At 44.8% G+C, this 27,702-nt stretch overlaps 1 protein-coding gene across 1 annotated transcript in view; it reads left to right on the top strand.

The window, feature by feature from the left end:
• The window catches only part of LOC115481656 (SUMO-activating enzyme subunit 1-like), a 108,559-nt gene extending 81,476 nt beyond the window's left edge, over positions 1-27,083 (top strand). Inside the window, exons 7-8 of the mRNA XM_030220980.1 lie at positions 8,628-8,697; positions 26,178-27,083. Coding sequence (XP_030076840.1) covers positions 8,628-8,697; positions 26,178-26,270 — 163 coding nt within the window. The 3' untranslated portion in view covers positions 26,271-27,083. The remainder of the gene's footprint in view (positions 1-8,627; positions 8,698-26,177) is intronic.
• Positions 27,084-27,702: the final 619 nt, after the last annotated feature.

The following is a 27,702-nucleotide window of genomic DNA, read 5'->3' as shown; positions in this document are numbered from 1 at the left end:
CCCTTGCTGATTTCTTACACTTTAAGTTCATGCTGACCTCCTTCCAATCTGCTCTTTTACGCGCCAAACAGGATTATTATATCCAACTGACCAACTCTCCTGGCTCTAACCCTCGACTTCTCTTCACCTCATTGAACTCTCTCCTCAAGGTGCCCCCTCCCCCAACTCCCCCTTCATTATCTCCTCAGACCCTTGCTGAATTCTTTCACAACAAGGTTCAAAAGATAAACCTTGAATTCTCTACCTCGCCACCTCTCTCTCCACTAGTCCGTTCCCCTCTCTCTCCTTCCCCTCATTCCTTTTCCTCCTTTCCTGAAGTTACTATAGAGGAAACTACATTTCTCCTTTCTTCCTCAAAATGTACCACCTGTTCCTCTGATCCCATTCCCACCCACCTTCTTAATGCCATCTCACCTGCTCTTATTCCTTTTATCTGTCACATTCTCAACCTCTCACTTTCCACTGCAACTGTCCCTACTGCCTTTAAACATGCTGTTGTCACACCTCTCCTTAAGAAGCCTTCACTCAACCCTACTTGTCCCTCTAATTACCGACCCATCTCCCTCCTCCCTTTTCTCTCCAAATTACTTGTGTGCTGCTCATCACCGCTGCCTTGATTTTCTCTCCTCACATGCTATTCTTGACCCACTACAATCTGGTTTTCACCCTCTCCACTCAACCGAAACTGTGCTTACTAAAGTCTCCAATGACCTATTACTGGCTAAATCCAGAGGTCTCTATTCCATCCTCATTCTTCTTGATCTTTCCGCCGCTTTTGATACTGTCGATCACAGCATACTCCTCGATACCCTGTCCTCACTTGGATTCCAGGGCTCTGTCCTTTCCTGGTTCTCTTCCTACCTCTCCTTCCGCACCTTCAGTGTTCACTCTGGTGGATCCTCTTCTACTTCTATCCCTCTGCCTGTCGGCGTACCTCAGGGTTCTGTTCTTGGTCCCCTCCTCTTTTCTATCTACACTTCTTCCCTTGGTTCACTAATTTCATCTCATGGCTTTTCCTACCATCTCTATGCTGATGACTCCCAAATCTACCTTTCTACCCCTGATATCTCACCTTGCATACAAACCAAAGTTTCAGCGTGCTTGTCTGACATTGCTGTCTGGATATCTCAATGTCACCTGAAATTAAACATGACCAAAACCGAGCTTCTCATTTTTCCCCCCAAACCCACCTCCCCATTCCCCCCGTTTTCTGTTTCTTTTGATGGCTCTCTCATTCTCCCTGTCTCCTCAGCTCGAAACCTTGGGGTCATCTTTGACTCTTCTCTCTCCTTCTCTGCTCATATCCAGCAGATCGCCAAGACCTGTCGTTTCTTTCTTTACAACATCCGTAAAATCCGCCCCTTTCTTTCCGAGCACTCTACCAAAACCCTCATCCGCACCCTTGTCACCTCTCGTTTAGACTACTGCAATCTGCTTCTTGCTGGCCTCCCACTTAGTCACCTCACCCCTCTCCAATCGGTTCAAAACTCTGCTGCACGTATTGTCTTCCGCCAGGGTCGCTTTACTCATACTACCTCTATCCTCAAGTCGCTTCACTGGCTCCTATCCGTTTTCGCATCCTGTTCAAACTTCTTCTACTAACCTATAAATGTACTCACTCTGCTGCTCCCCAGTATCTCTCCACACTCGTCCTTCCCTACACCCCTTCCCGTGCACTCCGCTCCATAGATAAATCCTTCTTATCTGTTCCCTTCTCCACTACTGCCAACTCCAGACTTCGCGCCTTCTGTCTCACTGCACCCTACGCCTGGAATAATCTTCCTGAGCCCCTACGTCTTGCCCCATCCTTGGTCACCTTTAAATCTAGACTGAAAGCCCACCTCTTTAATATTGCTTTTGACTCGTAACCACTCGCCTCCACCTACCCTCCTCTCCTCCTTCCTGTACACGTTAATTGATTTGATTTGCTTACTTTATTTTTTGTCTATTAGATTGTAAGCTCTTTGAGCAAGGACTATCTTTCTTCTATGTTTGTGCAGCGCTGCGTATGCCTTGTAGCGCTATAGAAATGCTAAATAGTAGTAAGTAGTAATAGTAGTAGGGAGGGAGGGAAACTTCGCTCCCCTGCCACCCTACGCAGCGATTTCTCTTCGTTCCCCAGCCCCCAGCCACCCATACCCAGCGATTCTCCTCGCTCCCCTGCCCCCCTCCAGCCACCCATACCCAGCGATTTCTCTTCTCTCCCCTGCCCCCCCTTCCAGCCACCCATACCCAGCGATTCTCTTTGCTCCCCTGCCACCCATACCCAGTGATTCTCTTTGCTCCCCTGCCACCCATACCCAGCGATTTCTCTTTGCTCCCCTGCCCCCCCTCCAGCCACCCATACCCAGCGATTTCTCTTTGCTCCCCTGCCACCCATACCCAGCGATTCTCTTTGCTCCCCTGCCACCCATACCCAGCGATTTCTCTTTGCTCCCCTGCCCCCCCTCCAGCCACCCATACCCAGCGATTTCTCTTCGCTCCCCTGCCCTCCCTCCAGCCACCCATACCCAGCGATTCTCTTTGCTCCCCTGCCACCCATACCCAGCGATTTCTCTTCGCTCCCTTTCCCCCTCCAGCCACCCATACCCAGTGATTCTCTTCGCTCCCCTGCCACCCATACCCAGCGATTTCTCTTCGCTCCCTTGCCCCCTCCAGCCACCCATACCCAGCGATTTCTCTTCGCTCCATTGCCCCCTCCAGCCACCCATACCCAGCGATTTCTCTTCGCTCCCTTGCCCCTCCAGCCACCCATACCCAGCGATTTCTCTTCGCTCCCCTGCCCCCCTCCAGCCACCCATACACAGCGATTCTCCTCGCTCCCCTGCCTTCCAATTTCCTAAGGTCTTAATGCAATATTTCACAGTCCACATATGTTTTAACAACCTTGAATAGTTTTGTATTGGCTGCAATTTTAATCACCTCACTCGTCTTTCGAATTTCCATATCGTTTATAAATATGTTAAATAGAACCGGTCCCAGTACAGATTCCTGCAGCACTCCACTGTTCACTCTACTCTATTGAGATAAATGACCATTTAACTCTACCCTCTGTTTTCTGTCCAATATCCAATTTCTAATCCACAACAGAACCTTTCCTCCTATTCCATGGATCATTAATTTTCTCAGGAGTCTCTCATGAAGAACTTTATCAAAAGCTTTCTGAAAACCTAGATACACTACATCAACTGGCTCACCCGTATCCACATGTTTATTCATGCCTTCAAAGAAATGAAGCAAATTCATGAGGCAAGACTTCCCTTGTCAGAACCCATGCTGACTGTCCCATTAAACCATGTTTGTCTACGTGTTCTATAATTTTATTCTTTATAATAGTTTCCACCATTTTGCCCAGCACCAACATCAGACTTACCAGTCTATAATTTCCTGGATCACCCCCTAGAACCCTTTTTAAAAATCAGCATCACATTGGCCACCCTCCAATCTTCAAGCAAGTTTCTCTTCAGATTCTCTTTTAGCCGCCTTTATTAATGCTTTGCATTTGACTTGCCAGTGCTTATGCTGCTTATTTTCTTCGTTTGGGTCCTTTTTCTGTTCTTTTGGCTCTAATGGCCTCTTTTACTTCACCTTTTAACCATGCTGGCTGACTTTTTTTTTTTTCTCTTCTTTCCACCTTTGCAAATATAAGTACATAAGTATTGCCATACTGGGAAGACCAAAGGCCCATCAAGCCCAGCATCCTGTTTCCAACAGTGGCCAATCCAGGTCACAAATACCTGGCAAGATCCCAAAAAGTTCAGAACATTCTATACTGCTTATCTCAGAAATAGTGGATTTTCCCCAAGGCCATTTAATAATGGTCTATGGACTTTTCCTTTAGGAAGCCGTCCAAACCTTTTTTAAACTCTGCTAAGCTAACCGCCTTTACCACGTTCTCTGGCAATAAATTCTAGAGCTTAATTACACGTTGAGTGAAGAAACATTTTCTCCAATTTGTTTTAACTTTACTACATTGTAGCTTCATCACATGTCCCCTAGTCCTAGTATTTTTGGAAAGTGTAAACAGACGCTTCACATTTACCCATTACCCGTTCAACTCCACTCATTATTTTATAGACCTCTATCATATCTCCACTCAGCCGCCTTTTCCCCAAGCTGAAGAGCCCTAGCCGCTTTAGCCTTTCCTCATAGGGAAGTCGTCCCTGGGATGCATCTAGACTGGGCTTCCAAGGTGGTATTTTTGAATAACGTCCACGCCTGATTTAGTGTCCTAACCTTTGCAGCCAATCCTTTTAGTTTCTTTTTAGCCATTTTCTTCATTTTATTATAGTTGCCCTTTTGAAAATTAAATTCAGCTACAGTAGATTTCTTTTGCGGGTTCATCCCAGATAGTAGCTCAGACTTGATGATGTTATCATCACTGTTTCCCAGGGGACTGAACACTGCCACCTCTCGCATTATGAATTCATGCCACCAAGGACCAGATCCAAAATGGCTCCCCCTCTCATCAATTTCTGGACCTGCAGCTTCAAGAAGCAGTTGTTTATTACATCTAGACATTTTATCTCCCTGGCACTTCCTGATGTAATATTTATCCAGTCAATATTGGGGTCATTGCAAATCACTCATTATTATAGCATTGCCCAAGTTGCCAGCTTTCCTAATCTCTGTAAATAGTTCTCCATCCGTCTATTCGTTCTGTCCCGGCGGATGGTAGTACAGGTCTACAAGAATACTCCTTCCCTTCACACATGGAATTTCTATCCATAATGATTCCACACTGCTATCTGTGTCAGGTGGAATGTTTATTTTATTTGATTCAATTCCCTCTTTAACATATAGTACAACCCCTCCCCCCTCCAATTTGATCCTCTCTTTCATTGTGATACAATTTGTACCCTGTTAACAGGGTGTCCCATTGTCCTCTTTCCACCAAGTCTCTGAGATGCCTATTATATCTACCTCATCATTTAGTGCTATATACTCTAAATCTCCCATCTTATTTTTTAGGCTTCTAGAATTTGTATACAGGCACTTCAAATTGTGTTTTTTTCCATTGATCTACAAGCTGCTGAGAAGTTGAAGGGGATAATGTGCATCCTTTATCCTGCTCTCTCATTAAGGGAAATGGAACTTGATAAACTGCCTTTCTGAGGTTTTTGCAACTACATTCAAAGCGGTTTACATAATTCATGGGCAATGGAGGGTTAAGTGACTTGCCCAGAGTCACAAGGAGCTGCAGTGGGAATTGAACTCAATTCCCCAGGATCAGAGTCCACTGCAATAACTACTAGGCTACTCCTCCTCTCCAAGCACACCTGGGTTAGTTTAATCATTGTTGAAACCTCTGTACTAGGATTCCCTAGATGTCCTCTTTCAATAGTATCCTTCAAGGATATTCCACACCGAACCATACGCTCCTGGGCGACTGTTGGCTTTCCCCCCCATTCTAGTTTAAAAGCTGCTGTATCTCCTTTTTAAAAGTTAGCACCAGCAGCCTGGTTCCATCCCAGTTAAGGTGGAGCCCATCCCTTTGGAACTGTCTCCCCCTTTCCCAGAATGTCACCCAGTTCCTAACAAATCTGAATCTCTCATCCCTGCACCAGCTTCTCAATCACGCATTGAGACTTCGGAGCGCTGCCTGCCTTTTGGGTCCTGTGCGTGGAACGGGGAGCATCTCTTAAAATGTGACCCTATAGGATCTGGACCAGCTTTATACCTAAGAGCCTAAGTTTGGCTTCCAGATCCTGCCTCCCACATTTTCCTATGTCACTGGTACCCACATGTGCCAAAACAGCTGGCTCCTTCCCAGCACTATCTAAGATCCTGTCTAGATGACACATGAGGTTTCAGGCCATCCTGGGGGTGTGGTCTGGTTTGGGCCATTGGGAGATTTCCCGGACTTGAGCATGGTTGAAAAATTGTGCTGATGGTTCCGGAGGTATCAGAGTGCCTTGGGACCACTGCACCACCAATTTTATTTAATTATATAAAAATGGGGAGCATGTTGTGACCCGGAAAGGGTCTTGATTTGTGGCTGCATTTTAAAAATTATACGCAATCATGAATGCGCGAACGCACATGCAAGTGACACACTTTTAATTAAAGTAAGCCCAGTGGTTGCAAGGAGAAGGAGAGGGGACTCTTGTGGACTCTCTGGCGACTCCAGTGACCCTGAAACGGTGCGAAAATTTGTGCAAGCACAGTGAGGTTAACAGAGACCTGCACTGATATCTGCAATCTAAATTGAAGTGTGTGCAAAGTTTTAATATAAAGAATTCAGGTGTGGGAAGCATGTAGATGTTTGCTTTGGCTTCATTTTGACTCTGTTTCTATGCAAATTGGTCTGTTTTTAATAAAGTTCTAATTTGAGTATTTGGGGGTTTAATGCAGATTTTTACATGGTCAGTGTTAGGCCATGGCTCTGACCTGAATTGTGCTATTAGAATTCAAAAATGAGAGTTTAAAGGTTTATTTTTAATATAAAATACAGGTTGGAATGTTAGGAAGTGCTGTGTGATTGTAAGCAGTGCTCTGATTGACTGCACAAGTCACTAAGGGAACCTGTGCAGAAACAGCTTTTGGGAGAGCGACAGTTTTGAAGAAGACAGAAGCACTGAAGAGTGTCTGACTCTCTATGGTTTGAAAAAGAATTAGTGAATAAAAATTTGAAGTAGTTTTGCCTGAAAATAAAGATATAAGCTGTCAGAAGTGTGTGAGAGAAAAAAATGTATATTTTCCAGAGCATTTAAATGAAAAATTGAACTCTGAGGGGAGTTCTGTTGGCTTCAGTTCAAACTAAAAGTTATTTCAAAGGTAAATTTTAATCTGTGACAAAAGGAAATTGTCACTGGCAATAATATATAAATTTTGTCTTAATTACTAAAGAATTTTCAGATCAGAAAGTGATTAAAAAAAAAACCTGTTCTTGACTTTACAATTTTCTTCTGGTAATAAAAATTCAGAAAGGAATATCTCCATATTAAATGAGATTCTCTGTAAATTAAATTTAAAGCATAAAGACCTTTTTAGTTTAATTTGGGTGTGAAGACAAACCAAGGGTCTTGTGTCTTGAATTTAAAGAAATTGGTGTTACTTTATAGTGATTGTTTTAAAAAGAGTGAGTGAATGTGTGATATTCTGAAGAAGAAGACGGAAGAAACTAAAGAATGATCTGTAGTTGGAGTGAGGGAATGTAAAATAAAAGTTTTAGTGAGGACATTCAGACAAATTTTTTTCCCATTTTAAGGGAATTTTGTTTTATTAGGAAAGCTCAGTACAGGTATCCTGTGACAGGCAGGCACATAACAGGAGGCACACACACTGAAGGGAGGAAGTCTCTTTCCTTTTATTTTAATTTGCAGCTAGGATATTAGGGTGAAGATCAACTTCAAGTCATCCAAGACAGATGAAAAATGAATAGCAAGAGAGCCTGAAGAACAAATAAGTAAACAAGAAAAGTAAATTAAATGACATTAGGACATTTAAACACCAAAATAAAAACTTTTCCTGAAATCCATACAGAACTTGAATCTTAACAAAGAAGGTTAGAGGAATGAAATGGTTCTTGAACATATTTTGAGGAGAGTTTAATAAATACACTTAACTTTTATACACTCTGTAGGAGAAAGAAAGAGAAAAAAAAGTTATTTAGAAGTAATTTATTGGAACTTTAAATTTAAAAGTTCTTTAGTATTGTATATTTTCCATATACAATACTTACCTGAATGTTGTTGCTGACTGATTACGTGTAAAGAGAAGGAAATAATTAGAATTGTAGACACTAAAACTGGATCCAAAGTGTTTTAACCTATTTATTGTATATTTAATAATTTTAAAACTTTTTAATTAGAAATACTTTTAAATTATAAGTGCAATAAATGTCACATTAGTATTTTAACGTTACCTTTGTGTGATGAAAAATTTGTAATATCTCTTGATTCTGTAAGCATTTCATCACCCAATCAACAAACATACATATTTTCACCCGATTCCATCTTAAAGGGTGGAGTATTTTCTTTTTGTATCACCTTTCTTCTAAGAGTTGGACTCCAGACTGAGGTAACTCGGCGCACATGACTACATAAAAAAGGTAATAAAGTAAGTCTGAGTTCATCTCTCGGTGGAGAGATTACAAAAGGTTTCTGGAAGAAAAGTCCATAAGCAGAAAAGTAAACTTGGAGAAGACCACTTCTTATCCCGGGGGGTATACCAGGAATTTGTGAAATGGGATACTGGGCTTGATGGAACTTTGCTCTGACCTAGTATGGTGGTTTTTATGTTCAGGTTTTGGATAACGCATACGGACACACATGAACTGTGGGACAGAAGGAAAAGATTTTTGAATTGGGTGTGGCCATAATTTGTTTAATAGATGACTTCAGAATAAGCTAGACACATTAAAACAGTGCAAGGCGGACACTAGCGTTTTGAAGACGAACTGGGGCTGCTTTAATGATTTTTGGCCAGGTCTAGACTGAGTGTAGTATCTTCCACTAAATGGTCCAAAGCAGAGTTCTTTCCCATGCCCACAAGTCATTGTTTGAAATAACACTATGAAAAATGAAGCTGAACTTTCTCCAGAATAATGTTCCTTAACAATAAATGTTTTCTCTCTTTTTCTTTCTCTCTCTCCTTTATTTATTATTTTTTTTGTTTTTTAATAGCTTCTGCTTTTCAGAAATGGCTCCTGTTTGTGCTGTGGTTGGGGGTGTGCTAGCACAGGAAATTGTAAAGGTAAAAGTCCTCCTCCATCCTTCTTCATCTGTTCTTTTTTAATGTACCATAAAGTCACTGCTGCTTACAAGGCATACACTAGACACCTTCACCCTCCCTATGATGCGGAGGGAAAGATGAAAACCCCCTCAAAACCTTCATGTTGCCAACAGCACCCACATAACTTGAATGCCTCCTTGGGGCTGAAATAGGCAGCAGCAGACCCCAGTTGCTCTCATCACCCATGACACTGCCTGGCCCTTGGCTCCTCCTATGCCATGCTTACACAAAGGAGTGCTAAATGTCAGCAGGGCAGGAGTGATGGGATTGCTTCTGTCTCTTTCAGCCCAATGGGAGGCATCTAGGATAGGGGAGATCTGAGGGCAGGGCATTGGTTATGTGGGAGCAAAGCGTTTGCATATTTCTGCACAAATGTTTTGCCTTGCTAAGTGAGATTTCCAGAGATCATCTTTTGCCAGAATAGTGTGGGACAGTATCTTTGCCTAATGTTGTTTTTCTGCTTTTTAGCAATTTTGACTATTCAAACAAGCTCTTTGTCTAGGACACTTACTCACCTTTGTTTATGGATGTTGTGATCATTGAGAATTTCTGAAGAAATTGCAAAGACCATGGTTGTATCAGGAAATATCACTACAGACTGGAAGGATCCCATGCTAAAAAACATGGCTCAGTTCTTTGAGAAGAAGGTTGATTTATTTTACCCCATCTAGCAGATGGGTCTGTTTCATATGTCTGGTTTTGATCAACAAATGATTCCTGGAGCAATACATTATTTCCCATTGTACTGCATTTGCCACTTATTTTTCCTCATTTGCTGATCTAATTTTTTGAAGGTTTTTTTCTCTTTTGCAAATTCTGTTGCTTCTTTATACTGGTCGACTCTTACTCATTCCTTCTACTCGCCGCAATGTTTGTTCAAGTTTAATGATGAAGACAAATTCTGGGTGTTTACATTCCTATTTCAACACCTTTTGCATATTTGGTTCTGATGATGCTTTTAAGTAAGCCTGAAGGGCTATGACAATAGCTCTATAGGTATAATCTATTTCTTTTTACTTGTTTTATAGACATTTTTATTAAGCACCAAATAAATCAACAAACAAGGACATAGTGAAGTAGTCCAATGTAATAAAGACACACAAGTGCTGAGAGAACCAAAAAGTCAAATGAGATGAGGTTGGGAATACAAATAAATTTGGTTGAATAATGAGAAAAAGCATACAGTAACTTCTAATTATTTACAGTAACAAATAACACCCCCTTCCTCTCCTATATAATCCTCCATTCCCCTACGAGCACTAACAGCCAGTGATGAGAGAGACATCAAGAGAAAAATCTCCCCTTCCCCCTCAATATAAGCAGTTAAGATGGGCAATTCAATAGGAATGGTTACCAAGTCTTTTCCCACTTGGGAAGAGTATGGTGCTTAAGGGCTAGCAAACGTTTCAAATCACAAAAGTACCCCAGCTTAGTAATTATTTTACCAATGAAGGAACAGAACTTTGCTTCCCATTTTCAGCCAAAGCTATCCTTGCTGTATTGGGTGCAGGTGTGCCTTGGACAGATCTCCAATATGCCTGTGCTTTTACACAAGTCCACCAAATAGTACCAATAGCATCACAGCCCCTCCAACAATATGGAGAAGCCCCTGGAAACATATGGCAAAGTCGGGCAGGAGTAAGGTACTACCTATAAAATAAAAACATTTTATAGCATTTTCCTTTACTGAAACAGCCAAAGAAACTTTTGTTAAAACTTTTTCCAGTCGTCTTCTTGAATAGCGCTTCCTCTCCCAGTTTACTCTATGCAAGTTATAAAGTCTGGCATTTTTACACTGATATTTCTAAAGATATGTAATAAAACCTTCAGTATCTCTAGAGTCTTGCCTTTTGGGAGTCCTCCAAAAAGGACTGGCTCCCGCAAAACCTTCTAATAGAGGGTGTGGACAAGAAGTGTTTCAGTTGAGTTTAAGCATAACTATTGTGTGTGGAAAGCTGATAATCTTTCAGAAGGCTAGGGAAAGGGATCAAAGTATCCTCTTCAAAAAGTTGTCCCTAGGGATAGGCAGGCCACTCCCACCTTTGGAAGAAACAAAGGATTGCCCGTAATCGGGGAATGGTGCAATAAGGGGGACACAAATTTGGAAAAGAGAGAATCCCAATAAGAAAAAGTAGTGTCAACTATGGGGCAAGCACCCAAGCCTAAATTCCTTTGTTTACAAGGGAGCCACAGAAGATGGCTTCATGTTTTTTTTCAACTGAACCATAATTTGAGGTTGATCCTGGAACCACTTAACCGCAGCAAGGGCCTGAGTAGCCCGGTAGTGCCAAAGTAAGCTAGGGACTACAAGGCTCCTCAGCGTCTTATCTTTGTAAAGAAATGATCGAGGAAGGCGGGGCCTTTTGTACCAAATAAATCTAATCCATTTCTGAAGATCGGATAAAAAATATTCTTGATAGCTTAAGGGGTAGCACCTGAAATAAGTATATCAGGTGTGGCAGAACATTCATTTTCAATGTAGCTAAACCACCAAACCATGAGAGATCTTATGTTCTAATAGCCATACTGGTTCAGATCAGTGGTCCATCTAGCCCAGTATACTGCTTCCAACAGTGGCCAATCCAGGTTGCAAGTCCCTGGCAGAAACCCAATTAGTAGCAGCAGTCCATGCTACCAGTCCCAGGGCAAGCAGTGGCATCCCATGTCTGTCTCAACAGCAGACTATGGACTTTCCTCCGGGAATTTGTCCATACTTTTTTTAAAACCCAGAAATGCTAACCGCCATTACCACATCCTCCGGCAACGAGTTCCAGAGCTTAACTATTCTTTGAGTGAAAAAAGATTTCCTCCAATTTGTTTTAAAATGTATTTCCATGTAATTTCATTGAGCATGCCCTGGTCTTTGTACTTTTTGAATGACAGAGAAACCAATTCACCTCCACCTGTTCCACACCACTCAGGATTTTGTAGACCTCAGTTACATCTCCCCTGAGCCGTCTCTTTTCCAAGCTGAAGAGCCCTAACCTCTTTAGCCTTTCCTCATACGGGAGCAGTTCCTTCCCCTCTATCATTTTGGTTGCTCTTCTTTGAACCTTTTCTAATTCCACTATATCTTTTTTGAGATAAGGTGACCAGAATTGAATACGATAATTATTTTGCATCCCTCTCCTAATAATTCTTAGCATCCTGTTTGCTTTTTTGGCCGCTGCCCACACTCGGCAGAAGATTTCAGCGTATTGTCTACAATGACACCTAGGTCTTTTTCTTGATTGCTGACTCCTAAAGTGGATCCTAGCATTAGATAACTATGATTCAGATTATTCTTCCCAATGTTCATCACTTTGCATTTGTCTACATTAAATTTCATCTGCCATTTGGATGCCCAGTCTTCCAGTTTCCTAAGGTTTACCTCCAATTCTTCACAATCTGCATGCGTTTTGGCAGCTTTGAATAGTTTTGTGTCGTCTGCAGATTTGTTGTCATTTGCAGATTTAATCACCTCACTTGTTCCGATTTCCATGTCATTTATAAATATGTTAAATAGCACCGGTCCCAGTACAGATGCCTGAGGCAATACTTTTCACCCTCCTCCACTGAGAAAATGGCCATTTAATCCTACCTTCTGTTTTCTGTTCAATAACCAATTCCTAATCCACAACAGAACATTGCCCCTATGCCATGACTCTTTAATTTCCTTAGGAGTCTTTCATGAGGAACTTTGTCAAAAGCTTTTTGAAAATCTAAATATGCTACATCAACTGGCTCACCTTTGTCCATGTTTATTCACGCCTTCAAAGAAATGAAGCAGATTGAGGCAAGACCTCCAATAGCAGGATCCATGTTGACTCTGTCCCATTAAACCATGTTTTTCTATGTGTTCTATAATTTTATTCTTCATAATAATTTCCACTATTTTGCCTGGCACTGAAGTCAGGCTTACTGGTCTGTAATTACTCGGATCACCACTGGAACCCTTTTAAAAAAAATTGGCGTCACATTGGCCACCCTCCAGTCCTCATACAAATAGTATATTCAAAATTCCACCCCCACCGCCATCCCCCCATCTCTCCTCCCCATCCCCAGTCACACAACATATTCCAGTTCCAGGCCAATAAAGACCAAGGAACAACAGAATGCAGTGGAGGTCCTGACTCCCCATGCTGAAAACACCCCCCCCCCTCCCTCATGCATACATTGCTGATGAAAACGAATAAAATATCCCTCTCCACTAAGATCACAAAATCTCAATCTCTTCTTTAAAGAGTAATAAAAAAAACAGCAACAGAGCAAACAGAAGTCAAACTGTCAGAGTCCTGGTACTCAGTTCAAGCCACCGCATCCTGCTGGCTACTATGGAACTGCCGTTTATGTCCTCCGGGGACCTGCTGCCAACGTTGTAGTTTCACTTTAGTTGCAGGTACCACAGTACTTGGGGGCTGCAGTGTAGATGTCAAACCGGCCACATGCAATATGTTCCAAGTATCAACAAGAGTATGGGTATGATGTATTTTATCTGCAATCGCTAAATACAGTGAAAATGGGAATGCCCAATGGTAATTCATTTTAATCAGCAACTCCAGCGCCAGTTTCACTGTGCTGTTGCATCAGCATGTAACTGGATAAATCTTGGTACACTGCAATCTGGGCTGCTTATATTGTGTGCCTTAGTCAAGATGAGCTCTTTATCTGCAAACTTCACAGAATGAGCAGTGATATCCCTGGGCCTATTCTCTTGAGGCCTCCCAAGTGAATGATGTGCTCTTGCCAAACCTCTGGGACCACTCAGAAGCATAGATTCTTTCTGCAGCCTCTATTTTCAAGATCAAGTTTTATACAAGAGTTCTTCATAATGGATATCCAGTTGAGATGGTCGCATCTGAGAGGTGGCAAGATCATCTGCGTGTTCCTCCATCTTTGTCTCCAAATCTTCCACGCGGCCACCCAGCTCCCCGAGATTTGCACTAACATTGTCAATATGCTCAAATATCTATTCTCTGGAGCTCATCCCGGATATCCTGAAGACCTGTTTGAGATTGCAGGGAATCCCCCTTTTACTTGCCAGCAAGAGAGAAAGTCTGAATCAGACACTGAGTCCTATGCAGAGGAGATGTGGCAATGCGCGTTCTTAGTCACATGGTGGCTTGACTGCTGTTCTGCCTCCTTATGTGTAGAATTTAAAGATTTATTCATAGGGTGGGATACCGGTGTCGGAAATGGTATTTCAAGCGGACGAGTCGGAGAAACTTACCGACTTCACAGTAAACCTGGAGGACATAATGGGGCAGTTCAGCAAACTGAAGAGTATCAAATCTCCTGGACCGGATGGTATTCATCCTAGAGTACTGATAGAACTGAAAAATGAGCTTGCGGAGCTACTGTTAGTGATATGCAATTTATCCTTAAAATCCAGCGTGGTACCGGAAGATTGGAGGGTGGCCAATGTAACGCCGATTTTTTAAAAAAAAGGTTCCCGGGAGATCCGGGAAATTATAGACCGGTGAGTCTGATGTCGGTGCCGGGGAAAATGGTAGAGGCTATTATTAAAAACAAAATTACAGAGCACATCCAAGGACATGGAATACTAAGACCAAGGCCCAGATGCACTAAACCTTAACGACCCTCTAACAACCCTTTTAACGAAGAAATTCCTAACCGTTGCATGCATTAAAGGCCTTTTTCCGACGAAGCAAGCAGCTAACGAAAACGGAATACAAACGAGTAACTAATGTGGACAATTCGGGATGGACTAACAATACCGACAATTACACTGAGTCATTTACCGCAACAAATTTAATGTATGGTCAGAGCAGTCGTAAAGGCCAGAGCTGTCATCTCCCCGCTTTCCCCGCTCCATAAAAACGCAAGCTGGCATGTTTAAAAACAAAAGTGAGATAAAAAAACACAAACACGCTTTCCCCTGCATAAAATCTAAACAAAAATCAAAAAAGGATCGGGAGGGGGCAAGGCGCTCATCAGGAGCGTCCTGTATGGACAGCCTTGCCCCCCCCCCCCCCCCCCCCCCCCGAGGTCGCTGCTGTTCCCCGCTTCTCCCTGTATGAAAATAAAAATCAAACTTTTGCAGTGATGGGCCCCCCTCCCTTCCTGTCTCTCTCTTCTCCTTCTCCCACCACTGCTTCGCCGCCACTCCCCCTCCGCCTTAATGGCCGGCGCAGCACCTCTCACCTGTGTGTGAAGGCGCTGCACGGGATGGAACAGCTGCGATCGCTTCTGCCTTCACCGACGTCTCTTTCCTTCTTCCTGTGCCCACCCTCCTCTGGAAGAGAGCGAGGGAATTGCAAGCTGTTTACTGGCTTGTATCTTATTTCGTTATGTTAATGCACTCTTCAATATCTGTTTTAGTCTCCTGTAATATTCTTTACTTTTCTCTCAGTGATTATGCTCGATTGTTATGCCTTCCTCTAATACATCATTCTGTTCAAGTTCCTTTATCTCACAATCATCAGTCAGTGATGTCTTCAGTTTTGTTCAATTTTCCTCAAAGGAAAGTTGCCTTAGCATGTTGTTCAGACCAAAGTCAGTGTAATCTAAAGTTTTTAAATACACTGAATTATTTTGCTAATCGTTGATCACTGGAACTATAGAGCTTCAGGTCCATCAACACACGGTAAGCAACTGCTCAAATTCATTGACCAAACTCATGCTCTACATTCTAATCAAATTGGCTTTTGGCCACATCTCACCACCTGCATTATCTGTCACCTAAGTCAAGCTAAATCTGTTATCCTCTTTTCTATTGACCGCTGTTTTCAACATGATTGACCATTCCCTTCTACTACACCATCTTCAGAGGGATGACACCTACATCCTTTTCCTGGGCGGGGACGCCTAATGTGAAACCTTTCATCACGTAACTATAGTTTGGGTTCCTTTTTCCCATTACATTAAGTCATTTGCCATTTGGATGCCCAGTCTCCCAGTCTTTTAAGGTCCTCTTGCAATTTTTCTCAATCCTCTTGTGATTTAACAACTTTGAATAACTTTGTGTCATCAGCAAATTTAATTATCTCACTAGTTATTCCCATCTGTAGATCATTTATAAATATGTTAAAAAGCAGCAGTCCCAGCACAAACCCCTGGGGAACCCCACTATCTACCCTTTCCCATTGAGAATGTGGACCATTTAATCCTACCCTGTTTTCTCTCTTTTAACCAGTTTTTAATCCACAATACCTCCTCATCCCATGATTTTCTAATTTCCTCAAAAATCTTTCATGAGGTACTTTGTCAAATGCCTTTTTAAAATCCAAATACACAATATTGACCGGCTCACCTTTATCCACAAGCTTATTCACCACTTTAAAGAAATGTAGTAAATTGGTGAGGCAAGATTCCCCCTGACTAACTCTGTTAGCTTTGTCTCATTAATCCTTGCTTATGTATATGCTCTGTAATTTTGTTCTTTATAATAGTTTCTAACATTTTCCCGACTCCGTCAGGCTCACTGGTCTATAATTTCTTGGGTTACCTCTGGAACCCTTTTTAAAAATTGGTATTACACTGGTCATCCTCTAGTCTTCCAGTACCATGCTTGATTTTGAAGATGAATTGCATCTTGCTAAGAATAGCTCTGCAAGTTCATTTTTCTATTCTATCAGTACTCTAGTATGTGTACCATCTGGTCCAGGCAATTTGCTACTCTTCAATTTGTGAAATTGCTCCATTACATCTTCCATGCTTACAGAGATTTGTTTCAGTTTCTCTGACTCATCAGCATTGAATACCATTTCTGGCACCAGTATCTGTCCCACATCTTCCTCGGTGAAGACTGAAGCAAAGAATTCATTAAATCTCTCCACTATGGCCTTGTCTTCCCTGATTGCCCCTTTTATCCGTCGGTCATCTAGTGGTCCAACTGATTCTTTTGCTGGTTTCATGCTTCTAATATTCCTAAAAAAATTATGTTTCTGTGTTTTTGGGCACCCTGACATAGTAGCCCTGACAAAACAGCCTTGTAACAAAACAGCCCTTGTCTAAACAGCCCTTAACAAAATAGCCCTTCATAAAATGGTCCAGAACAAAATAGCCCTAGACAAAATTGCCCCCTAGAAAAAAAATAACACACCACAAAAAAAGATGATAAACTACAAGTGAAATCTTCACTGATAAAGGCTCCTACCAGCATTGCATTGTATAAAGCGCATATAAATAAACAAAATTCTATATCTACCAACTGGTATTCATGATCTGTTCTGCTGTTTAAGGAAACTATTCTTCCATCAACATGCTAATTAAAGAAAACAAAACAAAACAATATTGTCATCATTTTTGTAGTCTTGCCAACCTTAACCAGTTTAGCAAGGTAAGATTATTAGGAAAAAAAATGCAGTGTTCCACAAGGTAAGTTCTCCCCCTGTCTGGTACTGTTCGGGTTACTTTGTCAGAGGCCATATTCTGGGCAGTCTGATCAGGCTGTTTTGTCGGGGGGGGGGGGGGGGGGGTAATTTGTCAGGGGCTATATTGTGGGCAGGCTGTTTTGACAGTGGCTGTTGGGAGCTTTTTTTTGTCAGGGCTATTTTGACTGGGTACCAAATGCAGTCTTCTGAGAGGCGTACCGCTCTTGGCTGTTTCACTTCTTACCTCTCAGATCATTCCTACACTGTTCATCTCCCTGATTCTGCCTCCATGCCGTTCTCTCTGGTTGCTGGTGTACCTCAAGGGTCAATTCTCTCTCCTGCTCTTTTTGATATCTTCTTGTCACCATTACTGACACTTCTTCAGTCCTTAGACTGTTTGTTTATACTGATGATATACAGGTTCTCAGTATTGTTGACCCTATTGATCATCCCTTGCAGATGAGTTCTCTTACTCAAAAACTTACTAAAGTTATATCTTGGCTCCAGATTCCCAAATCCCGATAAATCATGGGCAGTTCTGTTCACTACCTGTGCTAACAAAGTACTAGCTGCCCCCGTTGTCTTAGGCTCCGTGCCTGTTCCACTAGTCAGTAACATCAGAATCCTGGGTGTCCTTATTTATAACTGTTTCATTTGCCTCCCTCCTCTCCTTGATATCCTCAGTGATACAGCGCTCATTTTACAAGCCTAGACTGATTCGTTCTATTCGCCCTTTTCTTTATTCTTCTGCATTGAACATTTTAGTTCACTCTTTAGTCATTTCCCAGCTTGACTACTGTAGTGCTCTGTACATGAGAATCAAAATGAAAGAGCTTAGACTTCTACAACTTATTCTAAACATAGTCATCAAGTTGTTTACTTGACATAAGAAATACGTTCATATTGCTCCTCTTCTGAAAGATGTCCACTGGCTGCCACTTTCTCATCGGCTCACTTATAAACTCCTAGTCTAGGTATACAAAGTCTGCTTTGCTGGTGAGTCCTCTCCTGCCTTCTGACTCCTTTTTGTTCCTCTAGGACCCTGCGTGCCTTGCATTACAATCGAATCGTTGCCCCCTCTTTTTGCGAGATCCATTATCCTTCCTCTTTGTAGATGCCTATGGCTGATCGCTGAGATGTCGTTAGTGCACCGGATACTGCGCTACCTATTGTGTTTTCCCTTCCCTACTTTTCTTGCTGATATTATAGATCCTCCTTTTCCATATTGTTGCGAGCCTGGTATATTCTTTTCCTACTTCCTGTTCTCTCTTTCTAGATTGTAAGCCACTCGGATGCCTGTTTGATAGGCAGAATAGAATGCCCCTATATTAAACTTGAAACTTGTTGTAACGTGTGGATCATTACTATCTTTTTTTTTTTTTTTTTTTTTTTTTGAGGAGCACATTGTCTAAAACAAGCTTGGAGACAAATTATCTGGAGATAGGGCTATATAACTGTCTCTCGTCTTTTTCAGCCCTTAGTTCAGGGAAAGAAGGTCTCTATTCTATTGGGTACTGCTGTAGCTTATACAGAGGCACTAGGATACCTCATCTGATGTAGGAGGCAGCTGTTCTCTTGGCTTGGGAAGATTGTATTGGACATAGATTATGTCCAGGTAGAGTTCTTGAGCGGAAGTGCCCTAGAGTGGGAAGAATGGAAGGTTTTTAGATGAAGCATTTGCCAGGATAATGTGTAAATACGGCAAGTCCCAGGTGGATTTCACTGCCACCTTACTAAATTCCAAGATGTAGACCTCCAGCAGAAGAAAGGAATTAGGAGCCAAGGGTATAGATATGTTAGTCAAGCCTTGGCCAGTTGACATCCTTCTTTGTATCTTTCCTCTATGGTGCCAGTGGGGCAGAGAGTTAGCTGTGGATAAGTTGTGCCTGGTTCTTCTAATTTGCCCCAGGCTGACTTGAAAAGCCTTGGTAAGTGGGAGATTCTCTCTGTCTCTCAGAGCAGAGGCCTTCTTCACTAGGTTCTAGTTCTCCTAGAGTAACTGGTTTTTGTTCTGTTGCAGTCCTGCTATTGAAAGGGTTAGACTCAAGAAGAGAGGATACTCTGCATTGATGATGGTATCTCATTTGAATGCCCAGAAACCATCTGTCTCATTTGTGCAAATTCTAACATACATTACCTTTGAAAGCTTGATGTCTGTAGGAGTCTGTCCTCTGAGGACTCCTATGCCCTCTATCCTGCCCTTTCTTCAGGGATTTTGGACAGGGGATTAATCTATACTTGAATACAGCTAATGGTGAAATTAGGCCTTACCTGCTAATTTTCTTTCCTCTAGACCCTCCAGACCGGTCAAGACGCTTGGGTTATGCTCGCCTACCAGCAGAGGGAGACTGAGAACACTAACTTCAAACTATGTACATATAACCTGTGCCTAGCATTCTGTCCTCAGTATACACTTAGCAAAGCAGAAACCAAAAACCTGAAAACAACAAACAACAACCCCTGTACCTGGAAAACCCCTAGTCAAACACCAACAGTGTGCCTCCACAGACGGAACATCAAAACGTCCCGCTCTGCAGAGTCATATAGTCAAAGAAATTCTCTCCGACCACCTTAAACTTGAAAGAATAGTCATAGCAGAACATGGCTCAAAATCACTTCTGATAACCCACAGACTTCTGATAATCCACAGGGCGGGCTCTTGACCGGTCTGGAGGGTCTAGAGGAAAGAAAATTAGCAGGTAAGGCCTAATTTCACCTTCCTCCTCAACCCTCCAGACCGGTCAAGACGCTTGGGAAGTACCAAAGCAGTAGAAACTTAAGGGTGGGATCCTTGAAAAGCAGAAGACAAAACCGCCGCTCCAAACCGAGCATCCTCCTTTGCCTGAACATCAAGTCTGTAATGCTTCACAAAGGAATGGATGGAAGACCACGCCGCTGCCTTGCAAATATCCTGCGGAGGAACAAAACTACTTTCCGCCCAAGACGTAGCTACCCCTCTAGTAGAATGAGCCTTAAGCACCGAGGGCCCGGCCCGGCGTTTCAACAAGTACGCCGACGCAATAGTCTCCTTCAACCACCTAGCCAGAGTAGCCTTGGAAGCTGCTGCCCCTTTTTTGGGACCTCCAAACAACACAAACAACCTATCCGATGCTCGAAAATCCTGCGTTCTGCGCAAATAAGACCGTAACACGCGCCGTACATCCAACTTAGCCAGCCGACGTTGCGTAAGATCCCCAGCGCGATCCCCCAACACAGGCAAAGAAATCACCTGGTTGACATGAAAAACAGACACCACCTTAGGCACAAAGGAAGGAACCGTCCGTAAAGTCACTTTCTCTTTAGCAAAAGACAGAAAAGGCTCCCTGCAAGACAGAGCCTGAAGCTCGGAAATCCTACGCGCCGAAGAAATGGCCACCAGAAACACCGCCTTCAAAGTCAGATCCTTACATGTAATGGATGCCAAGGGTTCAAACGGAGGAGCCACCAACGCCTCCAGGACCAAATTTAAATCCCAAGGCGGGACCACCGGACGACGAGGCGGCCGAATCAGCTTCACCGCCTTCAGGAACCGCCCCACATCAGGAGACGCCGCCAAGGAAACTCCCCGAATTTTACCTCGAAAACAAGACAAGGCCGAAACCTGCACTTTCAGGGAAGAGAGCGACAGCCCCCTCTCCAAACCATCCTGCAGAAAATCCAAAACTTCCACCACCGAAGCACGCAAAGGAACATAATCCCGCTCTTGACACCAATTCTCGAAGATGCGCCACACCCGCACATACGCCAAAGAAGTGGATCTCTTGCGAGACCTCAACATCGTATCAACCACCCTGGTCGAAAAACCTTTCTGTCTCAACCGGTGCCTCTCAAGAGCCAAGCCGTAAGCAAGAACGGAGAGGGATCTGCCATCTCTATCGGCCCCTGAACCAGTCGCACCCGAGGCCCCAAGGGAATCGGATCCTGCACCAGCAACCGCATCAGATCTCCGTACCACGGACGCCGGGGCCAATTGGGCGCTATCAGAACCACTAACCCCGAGTGACGACCGATCCGCTGCACCACGCGACCCACCAGCGGCCACGGCGGAAACACGTAGAGCAACTGCTGAGTTGGCCACGGAAGCACCAACGTGTCGATGCCCTCGGCTCGAGCGTCCCTTCGACGACTGAAAAACCAAGAGACCTGCGCATTGTCGGCCGACGCCATAAGATCCAACACTGGCCGACCCCACTGCAACACTATCCGCTCGAACACGGAGGGATGGAGAGCCCACTCTCCGGGATCCAACGTGTGCCTGCTCAGAAAATCCGCACTCACGTTGTCCACCTCTGCCACGTGTCCCGCCGATAGACTCTGCAGATGAACTTCTGCCCAGGACAGCAACTCCGCCGCCTCCACGGCTAACCCGGGACTCTTTGTTCCCCCCTGTCGATTTACATAGGCGATGGCCGTGGCATTGTCTGACAGAACCCTGACTGCCTTGCCGTCCAGAAGACTCTGAAAGGCCCGAAGAGCCAACCGAATAGCTCGCGTCTCCAGGCGATTGATGGACCAACTCGCCTCCTCCAACGTCCAACGCCCTTGAGCTATCTGCCACAGACAATGAGCCCCCCATCCTGACAGACTCGCATCCGTGGTCAGCACCACCCAATCTGGAGTGTCCAACGGCATGCCCTTCACTAGATTCGGAGAGTGGAGCCACCAGCGAAGACTGCACCGAGCCACCTCCGGCAGTGAGAGCCTCTCCTCCAAACTCTGAAACTGAGGAGACCAGCGAGACAACAACGCTACCTGCAATGGTCTCATGTGGGCCCTGGCCCAGGGCACCACCTCTATTGATGCCGCCATCAGACCCAGCACCTGAAGATACTCCCGCGCCACTGGCGCCCTCTGAGCTCGGAGGTGCCGAATCTGAGACTGCAGCTTGGAAATGCGGGGAGCTGTCAAAAACACACGGCCTTTCTTGGTGTCGAAGCGTACCCCCAAATATTCTAGAGACTGCGACGGAACGAGGTGACTCTTGGCCAGGTTGACAACCCATCCGAGCGACTGCAGAAAAGACACCACCCGGCCGGTGACATCCTCGCTATCTGACTTTGATTTGGCTCGGATCAACCAGTCGTCGAGATACGGATGGACCAAAATGCCCTGCAAACGCAGCGCAGCCGCCACCACTACCATGACCTTGGAAAACGTGCGGGGCGCCGTTGCCAGGCCGAACGGAAGCGCACAAAACTGAAAATGCCTCCCCAACACCACAAAACGAAGAAACCGCTGGTGTGCCTCTAATAAGGGAATGTGCAAATACGCCTCCGTCAGGTCTAAAGACGTTAGAAACTCTCCTTCCTGAACCGCTACAATGACCGAGCGTAACGTCTCCATTCGAAAGGAAGGAACCTTCAGAGCTGCATTGACTCTCTTGAGGTCTAAAATGGGCCGAAAGGCATCCTCCTTTTTGGGGACCACAAAATAAATGGAATAGCAACCCGTTCCTCGCTCTTTCGACGGAACCGGAACCACTGCTCCTAACTCGACCAGACGCGCCAGAGTCTCCCGCACTGCCCTCGCCTTGCGCCTGGAATGACGAGACACGAGAAAGAAATCGGGCAGGGGACCGTCGAACTCTAACGCGTAGCCGTCTCGCACAATCTGCAGCACCCACTGATCTGAGGTGATCTGGACCCACCTCTGGTAAAACAGGCGCAAACGCGCCCCCACGCGAACCAGAGGATGGGTCCCCAAACCATCATTGCGAAGGACGGGACACTCCGGTCGCTCCCGACGCGGACCCGCGCCCTCCACGGCGACCACCTCGAAAGGACTGAGTTCTTTGGAAAAACCGCCCCTCTAGTCCCCCCAGAGGACCTGTCAGGCCGATAACGACGAGCTTCCTGAAACCTACCGCGCACCGCGGACCCCCTAGCAGCCTTAGGGCGAAGCTCCGGAAGACGAGGAACCTTAGCATCACCAAGACCCCTCACCAACTTATCCAACTCTTCCCCAAACAGCAAAGAACCTTTAAACGGCAGCGAACACAGCTTTGCCTTAGAAGCAGCATCAGCCATCCAGCCCCGCAACCACAGGGCCCAACGAGCTGCCACTGCCAGGGTCATGTTCTTAGCCGAAGCCCGCAACAAATCGTAAAGCGCATCGGCCATGAAGGACGACCCCATCTCCAACTTTGCCAAATCCTGAACTAAAGAAGCCCTATCTGCCGAAGGGCTATCCAGCAGCCGCTCCGCCCAGCGAAAACACGCCCGGGCCACCAGGCCTCCACAAACCGACGCCTGCAGCGCCAAGGCGGACAAATCAAAACTCCGCTTGAGAAACGTCTCCAATTTCCTGTCCTGCGGGTCCCGCAACGCGGCCCCCCCATCCACAGGAATAGCCGTAGCCTTAGTCACTGCCGTCACCACGGCATCCACGGTCGGAGGCCGGAGGGATTCTCTATCCTCCTGCGGGAGCGGGTACAACTTAGCCATGGCTCGAGCCACCTTACACTGATCATCTGGCGAACGCCACTCCTGGGTAATCATTTCCCTCAGATCCGCGTTCATAGGAAAAGTACGTGAAACCTGCCGGATCCCCTTAACCAATGGATCCTGCGTCCCGGCTGTCACTGGAGCTGACGCCTCAAACTTGAGAGTCGACGACACCTGTTCAATCAATTCCGTCAACTCATCCCTGTGAAAAATGCGGACTACCGAAGGGTCCTCCCCAGGCACAGCCATCTCCTTCTCACAACCAGCCAACGGTCCCTCATCCTCCTCCAGAGGACTAAAATTGCCCTCTGACTCCGGAGGGGAAAAACTGTCCAAGTCCTCCGACCACTCTACACGTGGTCTCTTCACACTAGCCCCCCCTGTTCCCAGACTAGGGGGGCTCCGCTCGCGTCGGCCCTGCCTGCCAGGCCTGGAATAAACTCCAGATGAAATCCGGCGGGAAACCCATCCGCCCAGGAACGTCCCCCCCAGAAAAACCTGACAATTGACTGCCCAAAGGTCCTCCGACCAACTCCGGGCCTTGCGACGCCGATTCCAAAATGGCGGCGGTTCCCGCCAAAATCGGGACCGCCGCCGCACTGCCACACTGAGACGCTGCCGGTTCTGGAGGGCCCGACGCGGTTACCTCCGCCGCTAGCACCGGCGGAGCGGAGGAAGAAGACTTCGGTTCGCCGCAAAAACGGCAGGAACCGCCAACCACGTCAACCCCCCGGCGCGCACAAGACCTGCATCGGAGCGGCTTCCCCGACATCGCGCGCCAAACAAACAGCTGACAGCCCGAAAACTCAATCACCCGGAGCCTTCAGTAGCAGCGCCCCAAAACAGCTGAACAACTCCGGAACCCCGGAGTGCAGCTCACTCAGCTCTCAACACCGTCTGGGCCTTTGCTCTGACAGAGCTTTTTTTTTTTTTTTTTTTAAACTTTATTGCAGAAATTGAGCCCTGCTGCTGCTAAACTATAAGGCACTCAAGGCTGCAGCACAGAACTGCAGCCGAGGCACACGCTGCCCAAACGGGAGAGCCAGTTAGGGGGAGGGACCCGGCCACCCGGGTGTGACACCCCAAAGGGGACAATGGCAGGCCTCACCGGACCCACCAACCCCCAGCACACTAAGTCTTCCAGGCACAGGGATGAAATCTAAAAACAGATCCAAGAAACTTCTAAAACAATCTCTGAATCCTACCAGACCGGACAAGCTGCACAGGTTGCCTGTCTACCCTCTGCTGAGACTGAGAAAATACTGAGGACAGAATGCTAGGCACAGGTTATATGTACATAGTTTGAAGTTAGTGTTCTCAGTCTCCCTCTGCTGGTAGGCGAGCATAACCCAAGCGTCTTGACCGGTCTGGAGGGTTGAGGAGGAATGTACTGATTTTTTACAGGGGAGAAGTTCAAGGAAATGCTCTGGCATCTCACAGAGATGATACTGTTACTCAGAGGGGTCAAATATGCTGTCCCTCACTTTCTACCAATAATCCTGCCATGGGATCTCAAGCTAGTTATTGGAGTTTTTCTCTCTTCCTCTTTTCAAGTACTCCAGTCAACCTCTGCTGAGGATTTGCTACTCAAAACCGTGTTCTTGACAGCTGTCTGCTCAACTTGGCAAATTTCTGAGGAGAAAGTAACCATCTGACCTACAGTAGTTTCTCATCTGAACCAGACCATTTCTTTTTAGCCTTTTGGAGGAAATAATATGTGGTGGAACAGCGAAGCCCTTGACTCTCATGTGCATAGCATACTTAAGGTCACTAATCCCTTTCAAAAACGTAATGGATTTTGTGCTGTTTACTAGCAAAGAAAGGGGGAAGCAGCATCCACAGTCAGAATTTCTAGATGGAAAGAAGTATTGCTTCAGCGTAGATTGAGGGCGTGTGTGCTCATTCATTTAGGGTTGAGGCCTTCTCTGGGGTGGGGTGTATTCATTTTCCTCAGGGGGCAGTGGTGTGATCTTCTCTGCATTCTCCAAGCACCATAGATTGGATGCTCATGCCAGGGAAGACTGCCTTTGGTATATGTGTTCTAGAGTCACCTTGACTTCCTGCCACTCAGTCTGCTTCTGCTAGGTTGCTCTGGTAATGGCAGTGAGGAAGGAGAATTTTTAAACTTTAACTGTTATTTCCTTTCCTTGATTTACCACATTAGCCTAGAACCCACCCAGGAAGGTCATGATTCTGTGCTCAGTCCTTCCAGTGAAAGGAAGAACGCTTTGCTGTTTGTTTTTATTTGTACTTCTCTCAAGGTGTATTCAGTATTCGTGTCTCTGAAAGACCTAATTGGTGATAGTCTGGGTTTGGACTTTGATATGAGTATACTTACGGAATTTCTAGCAGCTTCAGCTTTACAGGAGAATAATCAGCTTGAATTTTGTTCTGTTCCCCTCTGCTGGCAGAGGAACATAACATGCTCATCTGGACTGATGTGGTAAGATCCAAGGGAAGGAAACTAACACTTTTGGTTGTTGTAATGCTTGCAGGGTAGATGTTGCTCTCTTGCCCGCCATCTTAGAATTGTCTAGTGAAAAAAGAGTGGGGGACAGTCTGATCATTTAGTTCAGTTTTAATAAAAAAAAAAGTTGACCTGGAAATGTCTTCCTTGTCCCCCACATCCTCCCCATACTCCATATTACCCTTCTTTTGGCTCACTTGAATTTTTCCTCTGCAGGCCTTATCACAGAGAGACCCACCTCACAACAACCTCTTCTTCTTTGATGGAATTAAAGGCAACGGGATTGTGGACTGCATGGGTCCCAAATGAGGGCAGTATTCCCGGTTCTGGTCAGAAGCCTGAAGACAGGAACCACAGGCCGTGTAATTTTGCCTCTCAGTGTACGAAGGAGTGGCTGCTCTGCTCATCAACAAGCAGCTTAAAATTGCTACTAGTTTAATTTCAACTGTTTTTCTGTCTTCCAAATGTCACTGTAGAGTAGCAATGAAATGGAACACTGACGCTGAGTAGTAGAAATAGTGTAATGATTTTAAATGGAGCAGATGGGAGCTGAGTTGGAATTGCTGCAGGGCATTGCTCAGAAGCCTCTTGTATGAGAATAAGGTTTAGGTTTATTCACTATTAGTTGATGGCATGTTTAGCAGTGGTAAGATCCTGTGAAACCTGCTGGATCTCCTGCCTCTCATCTGTGCTTAAAAGGAAAATAGAATGTAGTGGTAATCTTGCCTGTGTCAACAGCTTTATGGCCTGTGGTTCCGGGTACCTGTCTGACAGGAAGCAGCTATCTAGTTGTGGGGATTATTATTTAACTGCAAACGGGGCATTACAAATGGGTGGCTGTAATAAAACATTTTAGTGTAAGTTATGTATCACCAGCTCTATTGTGTTAAATGGGGTTGCAATTTATAATGTATAAGTGTGCTGACACAGTGGTGAGTTTTATTACATTGGCCATTAATGCAGCTCTTTACAGTTTACGCTGAAGTTATAAACCTGCCTACTCCATGATCTCTCCTCTTTCCTCTGTCAGTCTTAGTCTTGCTTCTCTCATTTTTTGCCCAGACATTTTTGTATTTTTCAATTTTTTAAACAAGTGTAAAAAAAAAGCTAAGTTTTTGGATTAAAAATGTTAAAAGTGGTGTATGTTGTATGTGTATCTGAGCAGTGTTGACCTCTGGAGTATTAATGGGGTGGCTGGTTCATGATTCACTGCTGTAGACATTTCACCGGGGAAGGAGTAAAAAGCAAGGATGATGCCTACAGCTTGATTTTTTTTTTTAGTAGTAAGCAGAATTTGACTGCTATAATTACACAAAAAGCATAAGGGAATACCTGCGTTAGCCACAGAAATGTTTTTTTTTTAATGAAATTGTACCTGCACACCTGCTATGCAGGTAGATATTTGCTTATTTGAAGAGTTGTTCCCAGGGCTGGGGTATGGTTTATTGTAAGCATTTATATTTTATCCCTTCACTACAGTAACTTTCAGAGTGGATTTCAGTCAATGAAGTACACAGCAAGGAAAACACTAAATATATATTGGTATTTTCTTTTTTAATTGAAGTCTCAAAATTATATGCATGTTGTAAGCTAGAGAGAGCAAGACCTTCCCAGCCAGGTTTGTTTTCAGGGTATCCACAATAATAGGCATGAAAGATTGTGGATATACTGAAAACCTGAGTGGCTTGAAATACAGCTTGTTCTACTCCTTCCAGCCCCCCCCCCCCCCAACCTCCAAAAA

Source organism: Microcaecilia unicolor, chromosome 1 (assembly GCF_901765095.1).
Source record: "Microcaecilia unicolor chromosome 1, aMicUni1.1, whole genome shotgun sequence".
Classification (NCBI taxonomy): Eukaryota; Metazoa; Chordata; class Amphibia; order Gymnophiona; family Siphonopidae; genus Microcaecilia; species Microcaecilia unicolor.
This window is presented reverse-complemented; position numbering and strand designations above follow the sequence as displayed.